Genomic DNA, 19549 nt, shown 5'->3' on the forward strand with positions numbered 1-19549 from the left:
ATGGAAAAGTCTCTGAACTTTTCTGAGACTCAATTTTCTTATCTGACAAATGGGAGAGTAAATCCAGCCCAGCAGGTCTTTCATGCTTGTTTTGAGGATCCAGAATAGGAGTTCTCAGTCTCTTCATTCATAATAGGGAGCTACTTTCATTCCCCTTAACCCTTGTGATCACTGCAGGGAGATGCATCCTGACAATGAAACAGTGGAGTGGGGGAGTAAGAACCTTCTTTTTCCTTACCACTTTCTGTCTCATACTACCTATGTTTTTTTTTTTTTCCAATCAGGAAAAGTCCATCAGTAAATAAATATTTTTATATATATATATAAATATATAGGCTAAGTATATATATATATATATATATATATATATATATATATACACACGCACACACACACACACACACACACACACACGTAAGACCATCAGAAGGTCCTTCAGGTCATACTTTGGGAGTGGTGAGTGCAAAGAAGCAGGAGGGAACCGTCTCCTGGTTTCCCCAGCAAAGTTCCTTCCTTCCCATCTTTTCTGCCTTCAGGAATAGTCTGCCACCAGGGCTTGGAACTCAAACAGGAAACACGCTTTGGCTTGAAAAAGAAAGAAGCTGGGGGTGGTTTTTTTTTTTCTTCCCTTTTTACACAATATTATGACACCAATTTGAAAAATAAATCCCAGTTTCTCCGCTTTCCCTCCCAGGTGTTCACAGAACGAAGAAAATAAATACCACATCTAAGGTGTGCTATGCAGGCAGCTCTGGGGGCTCTTGGAGCCGCCTCTAAACAAACACATAGACACCAGGAGAAGGTTCTGGGAAAATAACAAGTGCCCACTGACGGCACAGAAACCCAAGAATGGAAATACAGCTTTCCATGGCCTTTCTGCCTCCTCAGCAGGTTCAGAGAGAAGTTGTCCCTCAAAGGACGACCAAGAAACCAACGTGCGCCTGCTGAGCCCTGCCAAGTATTATGCTCTGAGAGCTGGAGGCCGTTTTGTCTCTGTACAGAGGGACCTTTGTGCAAATTCTCTGGAACCAAAGCTCTTTCCCTTGGCCACATCCGATCTCACCATAGGCAGGAAACCTGCAGCCTGCTCCTCGCGAGCGTCCGTGAGGAAACTTGCAGGGCTGGTAGAAAGAAAGGGGGATTTCCCTTCAGTCTCAGAAAATTCTACTCAAGGCCTGTGGGAATGTGGAGGTTGCTGCATAAGCCAGCCACACCTTCATGGGCCCTAAGTCCATTCGAAATGTTTTGTCGGCACTGGCTCTGTTAGGGGTGTACCCACTGTTGAAACAGAATGTGTGGCAAGGTGACGTTTTCTTCCCGAAGGGTGGCTTTGCTTCCACTGGTTAGAGAAGAGTGTGTATGTGTGTGTGTGTGTGCATGTGTGAGTGTGCACATAAATGTGTGTGTGTGAGTGTGCATTATAGTTTCTTGGTTTCTCTCTTGGTTTAGCTGGTGTTTGGCACACTGTTTAGTCTTTTGAACGGCTCTTCCTTCTCAACGAGAAGAAGCTGCTCTTCTGGGGAGGCCCCATCATCATGGGCGCTTGGTTCTTGTGAGTAATTTTAATCTAAAAGCAAAGAGGCAGAAATGAATTAGTGGCATGCAAATCTCAGTAGCCTAAGGGAGAGTGAGTCGCAGAGAAAGGAAAGGCCAGCTTTAGGCTGGAAGGAGCCCCATGCAGAAGGACAACTGTCCTTGAACGGCTTCAAAATTGGCAACTTGACCCTGACTGGGCCTGGAGTTTGGCACGGCTGGAAGTGAGGGGCGGAAGCACTGGGGAGAGACAGGTGTGAGCTTCCCACGTGGTGATCAGCTCACACCTGTCTTGTGTTCTTGGTATTCACAGACTCTCAGAATGTCACAGCCAGAGGAGACCTCGGGGACTCAATCGACCCCTCTGCAGGAACCCATTAGACTAGCCTAAGTTCGCAAACAGAGCAGCAGCACAATTAGAGCCCAGTTCTTCAGATTCCCAGCTTCCATTGCTCCTGGTCATTCCTGCCAAGGCAGTGCTGAGATGTCAATCAAGTGACCGAGGCTTTGGTCTAACCTCTGACCAAGCAACATTATGTGGAGAGTTCCCAAGTGAGTGCCTTATGTATTTCCTCTTTTCTTGGCCTTCGAGGGAAGACCCTATATTCTTTTTAAATCTTTTTTTTCCTTTAAATTTTAGGGTTTATAAGTGTTTTCTCCTGTAAACTTTAAGTCAATCGGAAGTGAAAGACACTGATATATTCTCATTTTTGCCTTTATTCCCAACCTTATCCTCAGGTCATGGCTTTGAAATAGTTAATTCCTACTTGAGTGTGGCCTTGCAACCTTAATAATCTGCATTATCAGTCCATCCACAATATTTATTAAGTATGATAATGCTCAGAGTGGGACGATGAAGTGGGAACAGGAAGCACTTAGAATTCAAAGACCTAGGTTTGAGTCCAGACACTTCCACTTCTTTGCTGTGAAAATTTAGACGAATCATTGAATCTTCAGAGCCAGTGCTTACTGAACTGTAAATGAGGAGGATAACATTTGTCTTATTTTCCTCACAAAGATCAAAGAATAGATTGTCAATGAAAGCCCACTGTAAACTGTAAAATGGAAAGTAACAGTTAGTGAAATCCTTGTCTTATGGAGAAAGAGAAGGAGAAAGAGAAAGATGGATGTCAAAAGAAACAGAACCTATGAACTCATTCTTGTGGTTTTTACCACATTATAGGAAATGACAGTGTGACCGCAGGGAACAAAAGAACTCTTGAACACAGAACCATCAATGAGTTTAAATTAATGTCGGCTAAACCAAGTGGTGTCCAAAACAAGGTGGGCATGGAATGAGAAAAGTCTGATGGGAACAAGGAGGAAAGAATTTTAAAATCTGAAGGAAGGAAAGGAAATGTGTTGGTGAAAAGGGAGTGGGTAGAGAAGTCACAGATGAGCAGGTTGAGTTCAGGGCAGACTATGAGAAATGTGGTCATGGACACAGGTGGGGCAGCTGGTGTGGGGTTTTAAAGGGAGGCAGAAAGACTGGGTTCACATGAAGAAACGAGGAAGCGTGAGAGATGGCATTCTGTGCTGGAGAATAACATGACCAAAAAAAAAAGAGTTTGAGGGAAATTATTTAACAGCTGTTGTCAAGGTGAGCTGAGGTAGTGAGTGTCTGGCTAAGAGGGCACTACTGTAAGCCAGGTTTACATTGAAAGGGCTCCAGGAACTGTAATCCCGGCACTTTGGGAGGCTGAGATGGGTGGATCACTTGAGGCCAGGAGTTTGAGACCAGCCTGGCCAACATGGTGAAACCCCATCTGTACTGAAAATACAGAAATTAGTTGGAGGTGGTGGCAGGCACCTGTAATCTCAGCTACGTGGGAAGCTGAGGTAGGAGAATCACTTGAACCCGGGAGGTGGAGGATGCAGTGAGCCAAGATTGCACCACTACACTCCAGCCTGTGCAACAGAGAGAGACTCCATTTCAAAAAAATAAAATAAAAATAAAGGGCTCCAGGAAATGGAAGGGAAGGATGGAACCAAAAGACACTGTGGACAATTAGCATAACCTGGTGCTAAAAGCTGAAAATGATCCTTATGTTGGCTTCCACCAGCCTGGAGACCTAAAAGGGGAGAGAGTCTCTGTTTTGTGACAGTCACCAGAGGAGAAAACCGAGAATGCATCAACATCATTTTGTGCTGTGTGTCTTATTGTGGGCATTATGTTTATCCCAGGATGCACGGAAGCGAGGCATAGGCTGGAGACTGGAGACTCGGACAGCACTTATCTGTGGCATGCAATGTAGCATTCTCTGTGGCATGTTCCCCTGTGGTCAGCCTTCTCTCACTCCTGATCTCCCATGCCCATGAGGGGAAGGACTTCAGCTTATTCACCACGGTACTCTCTGAGCCAGTGCAGTGCCTGTTCAGGGTACAACACACTGTGTGACTGATAAGCCCTACGTGCTGGCAGTGGAGATGGCTATGTTTGAGGCAGAGGATGGTAGCTGGTGCCTACATTTCCCGCTGGTAGAGCCCCCCCCCTTTTTTTTTTTTTGAGACAGAGTCTTGCTCTATCACCCACGCTGGAGTGCAGTGATGCAATCTCGGCTCACTGCAACCTCCACCTCCCAGGTTCAAACGATTCTCCTGCCTCAGCCTCCTGAGTAGCTGGGACTACAGGTGCTTACCACCATGCCTGGCTAATTTTTTTATTTTTAGTATAGACGGGGTTTCACCATGTTGGCCAGGATGGTCTCGATCTCCTCCTGACCTCGTGATCCGCCCGTGTTGGCCTCCCAAAGTGCTGGGATTACAGGCATGAGCCACCGCGCCTGGCCTTTTTTTTTTTTTTTTTTTTTTTTTTTTTTTTTAGATGATACAAGACACTCGCTTCTCTTTTTTCTCCCTTTAGCTGAGCTATTTATTTGCTAGTTAGTACCTCCAGGGCACAGAAGAGGAAGTAAAACTCAAATCTCTCCTGCCTGTTTTTCAGCAGTTCTGACAAAGGTCTTGACAAGGTAGGAGTCTGGGGCTCCTGGGTAACATAATATTTTGGTCAGCTTTGTGGATTCTATTACTATAGAACCGAAAGAAGTATGAAATCATATCCTCATTTCCAGTCAAAGAGATATCAGTCCCTTACCCTCAAATTAGGGGCTAGCAGGTAAAATAGTTATGATCCTATTTTAGGAGGTAGTTGGATGTGGCTAAGCCTGCCTTTTCAAACCCTGATAGAAAGAGGTCATCCCACGTTTCTGTAATTAGCACCCAAGCTTCTTTGGTAATTGGCCAAGTCAGGCCATTAACTAAAGTCTCTATGATTTTCTTAAAAACTATTCACATCACTGACAGCACCTGGCCAAGTGCTAAGATCAGCAGCTTAGTGCATAGTTTTCTGCTTGATCACACAGAATTGATATACTAGATTCTTGCATGATAGTTCGAAGTTCACAAAACTATTACAGCATGTAATTTCCCCTTTAAAATAGAATAAAAATGTGAACTTCACTAGTGCTGGGGATTGACTTTGTTGGGGGCTGTTTTCTGCAAACCAACACATTTTTATTACTTCAAGAGAAGCAAGAGATTGACGGACTTCTTCCTGAATGTTGCCTTCTCAGGGTGTGTAATTCAGATAATGCCTAGTAAAATGGCCAATAACCTGAAGTGTGAACCCTTCCCAAACCATTTGAAAGGTGTCTGAGGGGCCAGGCGCGGTGGCTCACGTCTGTAATCCCAGTACTTTGAGAAACCCGGGGGGGCAGATAGCTTGAGCTCAAGAGTTCAAGACCAGCCTGGGGAACATGGTGAAACTTCGTCTCTACAAAAAATACAAAAATTAGCTAGACGTGGAGGCGCGCCCTTAGCTACTTGGAAGGCTGAGGTGAGAGGATTGCTTGCGCCTGGGAGGTCGAGGCGGCAGTGAGCCGTGTTCTCGCCACTGCACTCCAGCCTGGGTGACAAAGTGAGACCTTGTCTCAACAACAACAAAACAACAAAAAAGAAAAGTGTCTGAGGTCTGTTGTAATTTGAACGGGAGATGCATAGAAAGGCACAAATCTGGAAGGTCTCAAATAGTCTCTGTGATATTTTAAAAGTTAAAGAAGTACGGCGAGCCTAAGGGAGGAGGAAGGTTTGCATGGCTTTCCGGTCTTAGCTGTTTCTGGGCTCTCCAAGATCCTAGAATGTGCTGCTTCCTGACAGCATTTCCTGCCATCAGAGGCCTTCGAATGTAAATGGACAAGGCCAGGCGCGGTGGCTCACACCTGTAATCCTGGCACTTTGGGAGGCTGAGGTGGGGCAGATCACCTGAGGTCAGGAGTTCGAGACCAGCCTCGCCAACGTGGTGAAACCCTGTCTCTACTAAAAAAATGCAAAAATTAGCCAGGTGTGGTAGTGGGCACCTGGAATTCTAGCTACTTGGGAGGCCAAGGCAGGAGAATCACTTGAACCTGGGAGGCACAGGTTGCAGTTGAGCCGAGATCGTGCCATTGCACTCCAGCCTGGACAACAGAGCGAGACTCTGTCTCAGAAAAAAAAAGAAAAAGAAAAAGAAAAAAAAAGAATGTAATTGGACAATCAGGTTTTGCAGAGGGTGGGGAAGAGGTGTGGGATTTATTGATGAGTTCGGAAGTTCAACTACATCGTTGGTTCTCAAAGTGTGGCGCATAGACCAGCAGCATCAGCATCACCTTGGAAAACTTGTTAGAAATGGAAACTCTCTGGCATCCAGACTTACTGAACCAGAAAATCTGGGATGTGGCCCAGCAATCTGTGTTTCAGAACCCCTGTAGGTTATTTAGATGCATACTCAAGTCTGAGAATCACCAGACTAGATAACTAGGATCATCTTTGACTTTGAGATTCTGCTATTGTCTAACTCTGGGAGAAGATTCTGAATTTTGAGGCTCAGATTATGCCACCTAACTGTGATGGTAAAGCATGAGACATCATCTTATGTAATAATAATGAGACAAGTTTTCTGAATAAATATATTATATATATACATTTGTATATACATATATAAACAAATATGGGCTTCTGTTTTTGTTTTATTTTGGTTTTGTTTTGTTTTTTGTTTTTGTTTTGTTTTGAGATGGAGTCTTGCACTGTCGCCTGGGCTGGATTGCAATGGCGTGATCTTGGCTCACTGCAACCTCCACCTCCCGGGTTCAAGTAATTCTCCTGCCTCAGTCTCCTGAATAGCTGGGATTACAGGCGCCCACCACCATGCTTGGCTAATTTTTTGTATTTTCAGTAGATATGGGGTTTCACTATGTTGGGCAGGCTGATCTTGAACTCCTGACCTCTTGATCCGCCCGCCTCGGCCTCCCAAAGTGCTGGGATTACATGTGTGAGCCACTGTGCCCAGCTGAAACCTTTCCCTAAATGTTGGGCTTTTTAAGGAAATTTTTAGGAAATTTCCAACTTTTTGCAATGGTAAGTAATGTAGACGTGACATATATCAATCTCTCTGTATTTCTGGTAATCTGTATTTTACTTAGAATAAATTCCTAGAAGTATATGAATAATTTTTAAAAGTGAAAGTAAATGAACTAGATCAATGTATATTAATATTTATAACAGTTCTTGATACATGGGTCTACATGCTTTTCAGAATGGCTGTAACTGTTGATACTCTTGCCTCACTGTATGAGTGTCCTGGTCTCACGGCAATGAATATTAAGACAAACAAAACAGCTGTGCTAATTGGTAAGTGAAACATGGCATGACATTCTCACTGTTTTAATTCGAAAATCTTTTCTTCCTTTTTTAAAAACTTGTGATATTAAATATTATTTCATAGATGTATTAGCCCATGGCACTTCTTCTATAAATTCTCTGTTCGCTGTTGCATTGTTAGTATTTGTTTTTTCCGCTGGATTCTAATAGCTGGTTTCTTTATACCTTGTGAGAATTTACCTGATCTTTGGGATAGCGATTGCAAACATCTTGTCCTTAGTCTTTTAAAGATTGTATATTGATTTTTGACTTGTAGAAATTAAAATTGGTTAATAGTCAAATATGCCACTTTTTCCTTAGAAAATCCCTGCCCCCAGTGTAATTATGATCATCTATTTCTTTGCTGGTAGCTAGGAACATTTAATACTGTAATTGAATTGGAGGACTTTTTTTGTTTTGGTTTTGTTTTTGGGAATATAGTTTGAGGTGAGAGGTTCTATATAATGACATTTTCTGAAATGCAATTTCTTGGATATCATGTGCTAAACAGTTCATGCCTACCTAATTAGTTTATAATCTTTCTCTTTCCTTCATTAGTTTTTATATGTACTAGGGTTTCTCAAGGCTTGCTTCTGTACTATTGATTTATCTATCCATTATCATGCCAATAGCATGTTATTCAAATTATTGTGGCTTTATAATTATTTTAATATCTTGTGAGAAGTTATTTCTCAGCGTTCTTTTATAAAACATCCTAGAAATTGCATTGTTTGTAGAGTTAAAAAAAAATTGCATTGGGATTTTGGGATCCCTGTTCAGGAACATGGGGTGTTCTGTGTTCAAATCCTTTTTTTTTCTTTATTGGTTAAATCTTATAGTCATCTTCATGCATTTTACACAGTTCAGTTTAGTATTTTATGTCTTTTATTGCTTATATAATGATATTTTAAGCTTTTAATTATATCCTTTGAATTGATTATTGCTGGTATACTATTAATATTAATGCTGGAAAACTGTTAATATTTGTCCATTTTTTCTATAGGGTTTTATTGAAGTAATTTATCCTTTGAGGTTTTCAGTTTATTCTATTAGCTTTTTATGTTCATAATCATACCACCTACAAATAATGACAGTTTTGACTCTTTTCCAAATAATTATATTTCTTTTTCTAATTATGTTTTCTAATTATATTTCTTTTCTGCTTTAAGTATATATTGCATTGGCTAAAATTTCCAATGTTAAAAATACATGTCTTGTTCATGATTTTAGTGAGAATTCCTCTAGTGTTTTACTATTAAGTACAATATTGGTTATGGTTTAACATATATTTAACAAAGGTATTCATTAGTAGGGGAGAAGCTTTCTGATCTTAGTTTTCAGGAGTTTTTATCTTTAAAAATCAGAAATGTTGAATGTAATTGAATACTTTTGGGTCATCTATTTTATCATGTAATTCTTCTATTTAAACTAATATTAGAAGACTTTCTTTTGTTCCTTTAATATGCTCAGAGGGGTGAATGATTCTTTTAATACATTGTTCAATTCTACCTACCAATACTTTTAACTAGAATTCTTATGTCATATTTATATATAGTCTATAGTCTATAGTTTTCTATTTTTAAATGTAATTTTTGTTAGGTTATTGCATGTCTTCATTTCATAAAACGGATTGAGTAGCCTTCCATCTTTGTCTGTACTATGAAACAGTTTACCTAAATATGTATTTCCTAGTAGTATGGAAGATCTCACCAATAAGGCCATCTGTTTTAAGATCATTTAGTATGTAATTCTTTGAAATAATTTAGTTTCATTAATGGTTACCAGGATTTTCATTCATCTTCTTAAGATATTCAAGTTCATTAGAATCAAGATGATTATATATTTTGTTTTATATTTTTTCTTTTTTTTTTGAGACAGAGTCTCACTCCATCGCCCAGGCTGGAGTGCAGTAGTGTGATCTTGGCTCACTGCAACCTCTGTCTCTGGGTTCAAGCGATTCTCATGCCTCAGCCTCCCGAGTAGCTGGAATTACAGGCATGGGCCACCATGCCTGGCTAATTTTTGTATTTTTGGTACAGATGGGGTTTAGCCATGTTGGTCAGGCTGGTCTCAAACTCCTGACCTCAAGTAATCCTCGTGCCTCAGCCTCTCAAAGTGCTGGGATTATAGGCGTGAGCCACCATGCCTGGCGTTGTTTTATATTTAAATAAAGGCACGGACACCGTTATATTTATATTTTTATATTACATTTATAATTTTTACCTTTTAATATCTTTGATTCCTTTCTCTTTTAAAAATTAGGTTTTCAAACATTTGACATATTTTAAGAACTAGTTCTAAAGTTTCCTGTTTTTAATTATTTAATTTCTACTTTTCTCTTTATTATTTTTTTCTTTCTGCTTCTCCTAAGATTGTTTTATTATTGCTCTTCTAATTTTAGTATTATTCATTACATTTTACTTCTTTTTTATATGATGGAAGATTATGAGGCTTTTAATTTACTTCCAAATATAATTTAGGCTATATTCTATAATTTTTAAACTGGAGTCTTCTTATTTTTGTAATTTTTTGAGTAATCTACCATGGTGGCTTTGATCTCCTCATAAATCTCTTGTTGTTTAGGAGAATTTTTAAGTCTCCAAGTGACTAAATTTTGTTTATTCACTTAATCTTCTATTAGTAATTTCTAGTTTTATTACTTTGTGGTCAAAGAAAATGACCTTTATAATTTCTGCAACTGGATTTTATGGAGCTTTTTGCCTTGTAAACTAGTTTGTGATCTATTTTAGTAAATATGAATGCTTGAACAAATATGATATTTAATTTCTTTATGGGTTATAGAGTTATTTCATCCAAGCATTTATTTTTTTGCTACTTAACCTCAAAGATGGAAACAAATATTTTAAAGCTTCTCAATATCTGTCTGTCAACTTCTATATCAATGTTTTCTCAGAATATGTATTGATAGTTTTTTAATATATTTTGATTCTGGTATTAAATATCTAACATTTTATGACCACTATATCTCGTAATTGAATGTACTTTTTATCAAATAAAAAATGTGTTTACTTATTCTGCTTTATGCTTTAGGCACATGGGAAGGTTAGTTTGCCTAAAATTAGCATAATTAACATTACTATTTTTTCCTTTTAATTTCTTTGTACCTGATAAAGGATAAAATAAGAAGATATATATTATATATACATATGTATAACCTTTCATTTTAGATGTATCTTTTGTAAGAAGCATATATTTGGATTTTCATTTTTAACTCAATATGAGAGTATTGATCTTTTAATAGGGAATTTTAACTCATCTATTTTTCTTTTATATATATATTATATATATACAGTCTTAACATCATTCAACTTGCTTCAAAAAATTTTTAAATGTTGGCTTATTTTTTGCTTTCTATCCTGTGCTACATTAATAGGGTTTATATATTTTAAATTCTTCCAGATTTGAAAGGTGTGCGCCCTATTTTTAGTTTCACTAGTGATTGTCTATTAAAATTATCTTCTGATTTATATGTTTTATCATCAGTGAAGAGAGACAATGAGAAACTTCACGTATCTTTACTATTCCTTCAGCAGTGTCTCCTGCATGTTTTTGGCCTTTGTTAATATAATCTTAGGTTTGGGATACAGGTTATTAATATTTACATGATATGTCTTCTCTTTCAAAGAATGATTTTTGCCATTTGCATTTAGTTGCATAACCATATTTAGCAGGTTTTTGGAAACTTCATTCTAATTTTACTGGTTTCCATTTTTACCAAAAGTTCTTTTGGGCAGTGATAGTCCATTCTTAAGGCTTTAATTTTGAATCACTTCTTAGTTGGTGTATACCTTCAAGAAGATGTTTCAACAAGAGGTACATGGGTTTTAACCCTTGCAAGTTTAAGAATGATTTTCTGTTACCTTCTGTTATGGAATAAATTGCGTCCCCCCCAAATTCATATGTTGACTCCCTAACCCCCAATGTGACTATACTTGTATATAGGGCCTTTAAGGAGGTAATTAAGGTTAAATGAGGTCACAAGCGTGGGGACCTAATCCCTTAGAACTGGTGTCCTTATAAGAAGAGAAAGGATTGTGCAAACACAGAGGAAAAGCCATGTGAGGATACAAAAAGAAGGCAGCCGTTGGAAGTCAGGAAGAGAGGCCTCCCCAGAAACCAGCCCTTCCAGCACCTTGGTCTTGTGTTGTCAGCCTCCAGAACTGTGAGAAAATAAATTTCTGTTGTTTAAGCTGTCAGTCTGTGGCATTCTATTATGGCAGTCAAAGCAGACGAATATACCTTTACATATGGATTTCTGGACCTCACACTATGAAATCATTGGTTCACAAATTTTTTCATAGTGAGTTGTAATCTCTAAAGGGTGGTATAGAAGAAAGGTGGGTGTGGGCATAGGGAGAAGTATTTGGCTATTTCAAAATCCAGTGCTTGAATTTATAGGAATAGCAATCCAGTTTTCAGCTAGGACTGAACCAGGTAGGAGAGGGTTTGATTTCTTCCACCTTTTTTTTTGTAGGGGGGTTGGAGATAGGAGGAACTTGGACAGATTCTTCTCAACTCAGTTCCATCAAATGATAAACAGTAGAAATTCCCTCTATCCATCCTAACTCCAGCAAGGTGGAAAGCTATTATTTGATATAGTGTGTTTTCATTTTTTTCTTAGTCTTCATAAGATTGAGGTAAGATTTTTGCAGAGAAATTTCTGTTTTTGATAACCTTTATAGAAGATGCTACCTTTTCTTAGCAGGTTCATGGAAACCCTCCTTTAGTAGAAGACAACTTGATGTTCTGAAGGGCTCGAGATAGCAGGTGATCAAAGTATGTGAATACTCCACTAGAGTGAGGAAGCTTAGAAACTCCACTTTTGTCTTTTGAAATTTGCATAGCTGCAATCTTATTGAGGGTATTACGCATGTAGTATCCCAGCAGAGGCCCTGAAAACCAGGACAACGATTGCTCTTCACCACAGAGATTCTAGCTGCATTTCTAACTGAGGACAAACTAAGAAGGAAGGAGGCATGGCTCCTGTACTAGTGCTAAAGGGAGAGCTAACGGATACGGTAAGTCTGGGAATGGAGATACTCTATTTTTGTTAGTTCATTTGTTCAGTCTTTTATTCATCATTTGACATATATTATTGTGCAGCTATTACAAACCAGGCACTGTTCTACGTTCTGGGTGACAGTGCCATAAACAAAATAGATAACCTGCGTGGTGACTCATTCAGTGGAATTTTCAAGTAGGTTATCAGAGCTTTGGGTGCACCGATTGGGAGGCATGTCTGTGCTCTGCAAGGAATTTTCTCCCAGGAGCTCCAGCAGTCAAAGGAGCTACCCTACCAAATTCTAGGTAAGGTAAGTGTGTAGATTTGGCTTCCACATAAGAAAGCAATTTGACTTGTTCATCAGCAGAACAGTCTTCCTTTTGAGGTAGTAAATTCCTTGCCATTGACATGATTCAAGCTGAGGCTGTCCAGGATACAGTAGATGAAGTCTCAGAATTCACTGACTAGAACTGTGAACTCCTCGAAGTTGGTTCTATGTCTCTTTCAATTTTGTGACCGGTGCCTCACAGTGTCTGGCATACAGCAGGTGTTCATTAAGAGTTGGCAGGTAAATGAGTGGATGGATAAATAAAGTGGAAGAGGGGTTGCACTAGATAATCTTCCATGGTCCCTGCAACTCCGAGATTCAGTGATTTCATATTAAGTCAGTGCCCAAAAGGGTTCAAAAATAAGGCTTTTCATCCCCATCTCAAAGATTGGCAAGACTCACCGTGCAACATGGCTGCATCCAGGGTTCTCCATCCACTTGCATTGGCAGCAGCTTGTTTGTCCTGGAACCCAGAACACCAAGAGAAAACAGTGAGCTTTTTCAAGTGGGAGACTCAAGGTTGTTCCCACCAGGAAAACAGAAGTAGGAAAACCTTATCTGCCTACATAAGAGTGGTTCTCTAAGACTCTTTTGGAGAACTTGTTAAAAATAGATTTCTGAGACCACCTCAGGGAGTCTAACTTGGCAGATCTGGGGGCCAGGCCCAGTGGTCTGTGTTTCTGTGTGTGTGTGTGTGTGTGTTTGAGATGGAGTTCTGCTCTTGTTGCCCAGGCTGGAGTGCAATGGCATGATCTTGGCTCACTGCAACCTCTCCTCCTGGGTTCAAGCAATTCTCCTGCCTCAGCTTTCCGAGTAGCTGGGATTACAGGCATGCGCCACCACACCCGGCGAATTTTTTGTATTTTTAGTAGAGACGGGGTTTCTCCATGTTGGTCAAGCTGGTCTCAAACTCCCGACCTCAGGTGATCTACCTGCCTTGGCCTCCCAAAGTGCTGGGATTACAGGCGTGAGCCACTGCGCTCGGCTGGGTCTGTGTTTTAATAAGCACTACAGGGGATTCTACTGCCTCGGTCCTCAGACCCCACTTTGAGAAATACTGCTGTGGATGAGCAGTGAAATCCACAGAAGTCTGGGATACAATGGCCAGTGAGCGTGGCAGTGCCACCACTCAGCAGATGCTCCTCAAACAATCAGCTAGAAGGCCTGGAGTACATGCCAAAAACTCCACTCTGAAAGGGGAACTGGCCTGGTCTCTATGTTGAGTGAGAGGTTGCATCATGTCAATGAGGTAATGTCTCCAATTTATACAACATACAGCTCAGGTCTGAGTATGTCTTGCTTTGCAATCTATTCTAACCTTAATCCTGTTTTCTGTTTTGTTTTGTTTTGTTTTTGAGACAGAGTCTTGCTCTGCACCCAGGCTGGAGTGCAGTGGCGCCATCTCGGCTCACTGCAAGCTCTGCCTCCTGGTTCACACCATTCTCCTGCCTCAGCCTCCTGAGTAGCTGGGACTACAGGTGCCCACCACCACGCCCAGCTACTTTTTTTGTATTTTTAATAGACACATGGTTTCACCATGTTGGCCAGGATGGTCTTGATCTCCTGATCTTGTGATCCGCCTGCCTTGGCCTCCCAAAGTGCTGGAATTACAGGCATGAGCCACCGTGCCCAGCCCAACCTCAATCCTTTTTTAAAATCTCCTGAACAAGTACACTTTGGGGTTGCGTGGATTGTGGGCCTGGCTTACCGGGGAAAGGGGGTCATCCAGGAATACTATCCCCCAGAGGAGAGGTGAAAGTGTTGCCTTCTTGCTTGAGACGAGGCTTTTCTGACCTTGGCATATGAATTTTTTAAAAAGAGACAGGGTCTCACTCTGTTTCCCAGGCTGGAGTACAGTCACATGATCATAGCTCACTGCAGCCTCAACCTCCTGGGCTCAAGCAATCCTCCTACTTCAACCTCCTGAATAGCTAGGACTACAGGTGCACATCACCACACCTGGCTAATTTTAAAATCTTTTGTAGAAGGGGGTCTTGCTATGTTGCCCCCACTGGTCTTGAACTCCTGGCCTCAAGCAATCTTCCCTCCTCAGCTTCCCAAAGTGTTGGGATTAAAGACGTGAGCCACCACATTCCGCCACAGGTTTTAAAAGGAGAGAGATGAAGTCTTCTGACTTCCCACTGCAGAAGATTTATGAATTCATACTACATTGCCTTTGGAAGAAAAGGCAGGCTCTTTTGGAGGCTTCTGGTCTGGGTGAGCAGGGAACAGTTATCACCCATTGACATAGAAGCCCTCACCTGGGTTTGGCAACTGTTCTGTTCCTGAAATTATAAAATGGGAGGGAAAAGCTATCTTCTGATGTGATGATCTCTAATTGACCCTGAGGGTATTTAATAATTAAAAACAATAACTCTACTAACAAAAACAAGAGTAAAGAGTGGCATTTTGGGTCTTGAGGCTGGGGATAGTATTCAGGAAACGGCCAGGAGGATGGGGCTCCTGGCTCACCCCGTCTGTTTCTATCTGGAAATAAAGCTACTGAATATGAAGAAAAAGTCCTCCTTTGGATTCCTCAAGGATCAGGATGTTCTGTTCTCTGTGGTCTTCATAAGTTATGGCTTAGATGTGTTAACAGACTGGACCTACTCAGTATTAGAGTCCTGGAGAATGGATAGGCCTCAAGAATTAATCTGGAAAACAGGGACCCCATCATGACAACAGCTCAGAAAGAAAGGAGAGCAAAGCTTTGGGGAATAGAAAAGACAGAAAACAGAGAGGGGAAATGAAGAAAAGGGGTCAGTGGAGCAGACCTTCAGCTAAGAGACCTCAGGGAATCCGCTCTGGGGACCTTTCTGAGGAATGCAGTGTAGTGCCAAGGGCAGAGTTTCTTCCAATGTGCTCTGATGACACTTGCCCAGGAGGTTCTGGGAGAAAAGAGTTCTGTGGTCAAATACCTTTGGGAAACCCAGCATCCTGTGGACTCCTCTCGGAGATCCCCAGGGCATATTAGTAGATTTGGTCCATAGTAATTCAGTGAAAAAGGAAAGGAATAAAGACTCCTGAAATAATCAGGTGGGAGAAGAATCTCAGACAAAATGTGATGAGTTGCATTGAGTAATCAGAGGCAACTGAAATCAGAGGATCCTCTCGATTAGACCTCATCTCTTCCAGGCGCCTGCAGTGGCTAACCTGTGTGGTCCATCCCCTAGAGTTGTCATCCTCTCTGTCAATTATGCCAGTTTTGCTGATGTTGATGGCTTAGTGTACAAAGGCATATAGGAAATGGTGTTTCTCAGGTCACTGTTTGAGAAAGAGCAGAGCAGAGAAGAGACATCTTTTTTTTTTATCAGAGTGTGCCCTCTGGCATCCCTCTGCCATCTATCTAACATTTTAATTTGCAAATATAAAAACACCAAGGAGTTGGACCTTTGGTTCTCTGGACCATTTAATCTTATACTCCTGTTTAGAGAACTTCACCAGGTCAGTTTAACAGAACAGCAAACTGGTTGTGGTGTGTCCTCCAGTTGATGTTTTAGATGGGCGCATTATATCCTGTTTGGGAAATGGTCTATAAAGACGTTCTTTACAAACATTATCAAGCTTTTGTGCTGCACTCTCCCTGCCCCAAAATCCAAAGATGGCTTCTTAGTTGTCTGCACGAATGTGTAGGGAGGTGGGGAGATGCAGAGGCTGTTGGGTGACAAAGAGGCATACCTGATGGTGACAGAGGAGCACTGGGCCAGCCTCTTGCCTGCACTCTTCAGGCCGGTGTAGATCTGCCCCATCTCCATGGCTCCTTCTAGCCCCACCACTTCAAGGAGTTGGTCACTGAGGTCTGCAGAGCGAGACAGCAAAAGTAGTGCATATACATCTCTCTGTTCCTCAGACAAGTTCTGGCCAGAAAGTCTGGTCCCCAGATGGCCAATGTCTGTATCCCTTCATCTCCCACCAAACACCTTTTTCATATTCACTCTGAATAGGGTGTTTCCCCAAAGATCAATAAATGTACCTTTTCATGAGGAGATGGTCAGTTTTAGTGAAAAAAGATTTTGATTCAGACATCATATATATCCAATAAATAGGTTACCATATCAAGAAGCCTCTTCAAATGTAGAGTGACATAAATGATGAACCAGCTATTTCTGATTATTTTCAACCCCCTAGTGCAGCTAAAGACATATTGGTTTGGAACTAGGATAGGAAGGAATGTTGATGAGGGCCATTACCCAAAGCTGGACCAAGTCTCTCTTCTCTGAATGTCTGAATAACATTTGGCCTCACTGACAATGACTGATGGTTAATTAACCTCAAATTTGGCCTGTGGTAAGCCACTGGTGAGCCAACCTCCTTGGACATCCTCAGGAAAACCAGTGACCTCTTTCAGGACACCAGGTGCCTAATCTAAGCCAAGGAAAAGAACATTTCACCAACATCAGAGTCTGTGAGCCCACAGTAGAAAAGGAGGGGCAGGAAGTAGGAGGCTCAGGCTCAGAGTCACTCAGGACCAGTGGTCTCCCACAGTGGGATTTGCTTCTCATTCACAACCTAGACGAGGTCCTTTTCTTCAGCATTGCTGAGGCTTGGATGGTGCCTCCCCAGTTTCTTGTGAAAGCAATAGCAGGATTAATGTTTGATGCTGGGCTCAAAACTCACTTTTCCAGCACAACTTTCATTTATTTAAAACAGAAGCAAAATAAAAAGGCAGATTTTAAAAAAGCTTTCCATTCCTTTGCCTACCAAGGCAAGAGTAGCTTTCTCAGAAGTTGTGGCTAATCACTAACATCCTCTTAATATCCACAAACTAGAAAACTGTGTCTATGTTAATGCTATTGCTTATATAACAGGTGGCTTCTGTCTTCTAAAGTGCCTCCTGGTATAGTATAACAGTGTTAAGATTGGCAAGGAGATATTTAAGTTTGTCTTTACTCTTGTTTAGAAGGCTAACTATTGTTTAAAAAACAATCTCTTGACGGATGTATTCCTAGTGAAGACGGTTAAACAAACCATTGGGCTGACCACAAATGTGTCAACATTGCTAGTCTAAATTACTGACGATCACTAATGGACATCAGCTGCCAACAGATACACGGCTTGCATCAGTCTTTCTGTGACAGGCACATAGCTTTTCCCCTCTACCTCTATTGACAGTCACATTCCGCCCTAGTACTCCTTTCTTCATGTTTGTGAAAAGATACTGTCTCCTTAAACGCTCCATCTCATTTGGACTTGGAATAAGAAGCCAGGAAAGGGTGATGTTTGTTTAGGAGAATGCTCCAGGCTCTCTGAAGGAGTTTGGACCTAATAAACAATGAATGTGTAAACCTCTAGTCACTTAATTAGCCTCCTTCTTACCAAAGAGGGTTGAATAACGTTGGATGGTCTAGCTCACTGTGCCATTCCAATAGTGTCTGTGAAAACAACATGGGCTATGAATGTGTGTGTGTGTGTGTGTGTGTGTGTGTGTGTAAGATAAAGACAGAGAGGAGGAGGAGGGAGAGGAAAAGGGGGAGGAGGAAGAGAGGAAGGTATAGAGTATGTCTAGGGGTGAGGGGGTTTGAGGGTTGATGTTGGGGTAGGAGAGAGGGGGAGAAAAGAGAAGCAGAACTTTTCAGAAGTCTCTCGAGTGGCAGAGACAGAAGTCTTGTGAACTGTTGTTCCTTGTATCAGGCTTTGGTATCTGATGGTGCTGTGATAGTTCAATGTTTTCCCTCCTTAAAATATTCCCTGGTAACAAAATGTTCTAAGAAGCAGGGGACTTAATAGACTCAAGTGTTTCAGCTTTACAATGTCTTGGTCTTTTAACAAATTTTCCCGTTGAATGGCTTTAACTCCAAAGTTATTATCACTTCCCACACATTACCTTGCAGCTATCACTTCCCACACATTACCTTGCTTCCTGGCTCTAGAAGAGAAGTAATGAAGGCTGATCTCATCAGCATGGTGGGTGGGTGGGTGGGGGCAGGGGCTTACACAGATGTGGGACTGAGGAGATTTGTAGGCAAAGGGGCTAGGATCTTGGCATACTGTTTGCCATCCTGCCTTTGAGTTTTCCCTGGCATAGAGAGGCTGGGATGACTACCACTGAGACAGGACCTGGTTGCTCTTTTACTTCTCTACCATTGCCGAACTCATCTTTCCTTCTACTTCCTAGAATGCCTACAGAGAAGTCTTGAGGTAAAGAAATCTATGTAACATTGTTTCCCAAAGTTATAAGACCACAAGACCCTTTTCTTATGTGTGATGCCTATAAACAACCCACAGCTTCCATTTTTTAGGAATGCATTTTGGGAAATTCTGGCATCACTTAATCCCCTTTTCTTCCTCTATCACAGAGATACTCAGGTACAACTTAAATTTGGAGTTAAAATGAAAGAGAACAGAATGCAAATCAGTGTCTAGGCACACAGAACAATTAATGTTTAGATCGAGACATCTGGTATACCAGGTGTCTGTTTTACCTTAAGCATCAATGATTCAGGGTGTGATTTTGGCAATTCACGTCATCTCCATATTGTCTTTACGCTCTTCAACTGACTAGTATTTAAGATGGAATGTGTATGCACCTTAGTAAAACAGGAATTCATTCGCTCACTCACTCACTCACTCATTCAACAGTTACTGAGTAACAACTCAGTGCCAGACACTGTCTTGTAAGAGTTGGGATGCAAAATGTTCTATTCTTGAAGGGCTCTTAGCCAAGAGGGAGAAACCAAGTTAGGTGTAGAAAATGCTGTAATTGGATTGCAGGATCAAGGAAGCCTGAGGGACTGATTCTGCTGGGGCAAAGTACAGAAGGCAGGTGTCCCAGACCTCTAAAAGAGGTCTTCAAGGATGAATGAGCGCCAAGGTAATATTTGGGTTGAAAAGAGGAAGGAAGAAGGACATTCCAGGCACAGGGATGATCATGTGTGGGGCTGGAAAGTCACAGGATGAAGAAAAAAATAATTAAGCAATAAACCCACTTGGCAATTTCATTGGAAAATATAAAAAGTATTTTTTCCTAAGGAGAATTACTGTCCAGAGACTCT

General features: G+C 41.2%; 1 protein-coding gene across 5 annotated transcripts in view; it reads right to left on the minus strand.

Annotated features, from left to right (window-relative positions):
- Positions 1-391: 391 nt before the first annotated feature.
- DGKG (diacylglycerol kinase gamma) overlaps positions 392-19549 on the minus strand; it is a 211493-nt gene continuing 192335 nt past the window's right edge. For all 5 annotated transcript variants that reach the window (XM_054482407.2, XM_054482406.2, XM_054482405.2 and 2 more), the window contains 3 exons: positions 16236-16356; positions 12960-13020; positions 392-1567 (listed from right to left, as the gene is read on the minus strand). In XM_054482407.2, the coding sequence (XP_054338382.1) occupies positions 1469-1567; positions 12960-13020; positions 16236-16356 (281 nt within the window). In that variant the 3' untranslated portion in view covers positions 392-1468. The remainder of the gene's footprint in view (positions 1568-12959; positions 13021-16235; positions 16357-19549) is intronic.

Source organism: Pongo pygmaeus, chromosome 2 (genome assembly GCF_028885625.2).
Source record: "Pongo pygmaeus isolate AG05252 chromosome 2, NHGRI_mPonPyg2-v2.0_pri, whole genome shotgun sequence".
Taxonomy (NCBI): Eukaryota; Metazoa; Chordata; class Mammalia; order Primates; family Hominidae; genus Pongo; species Pongo pygmaeus.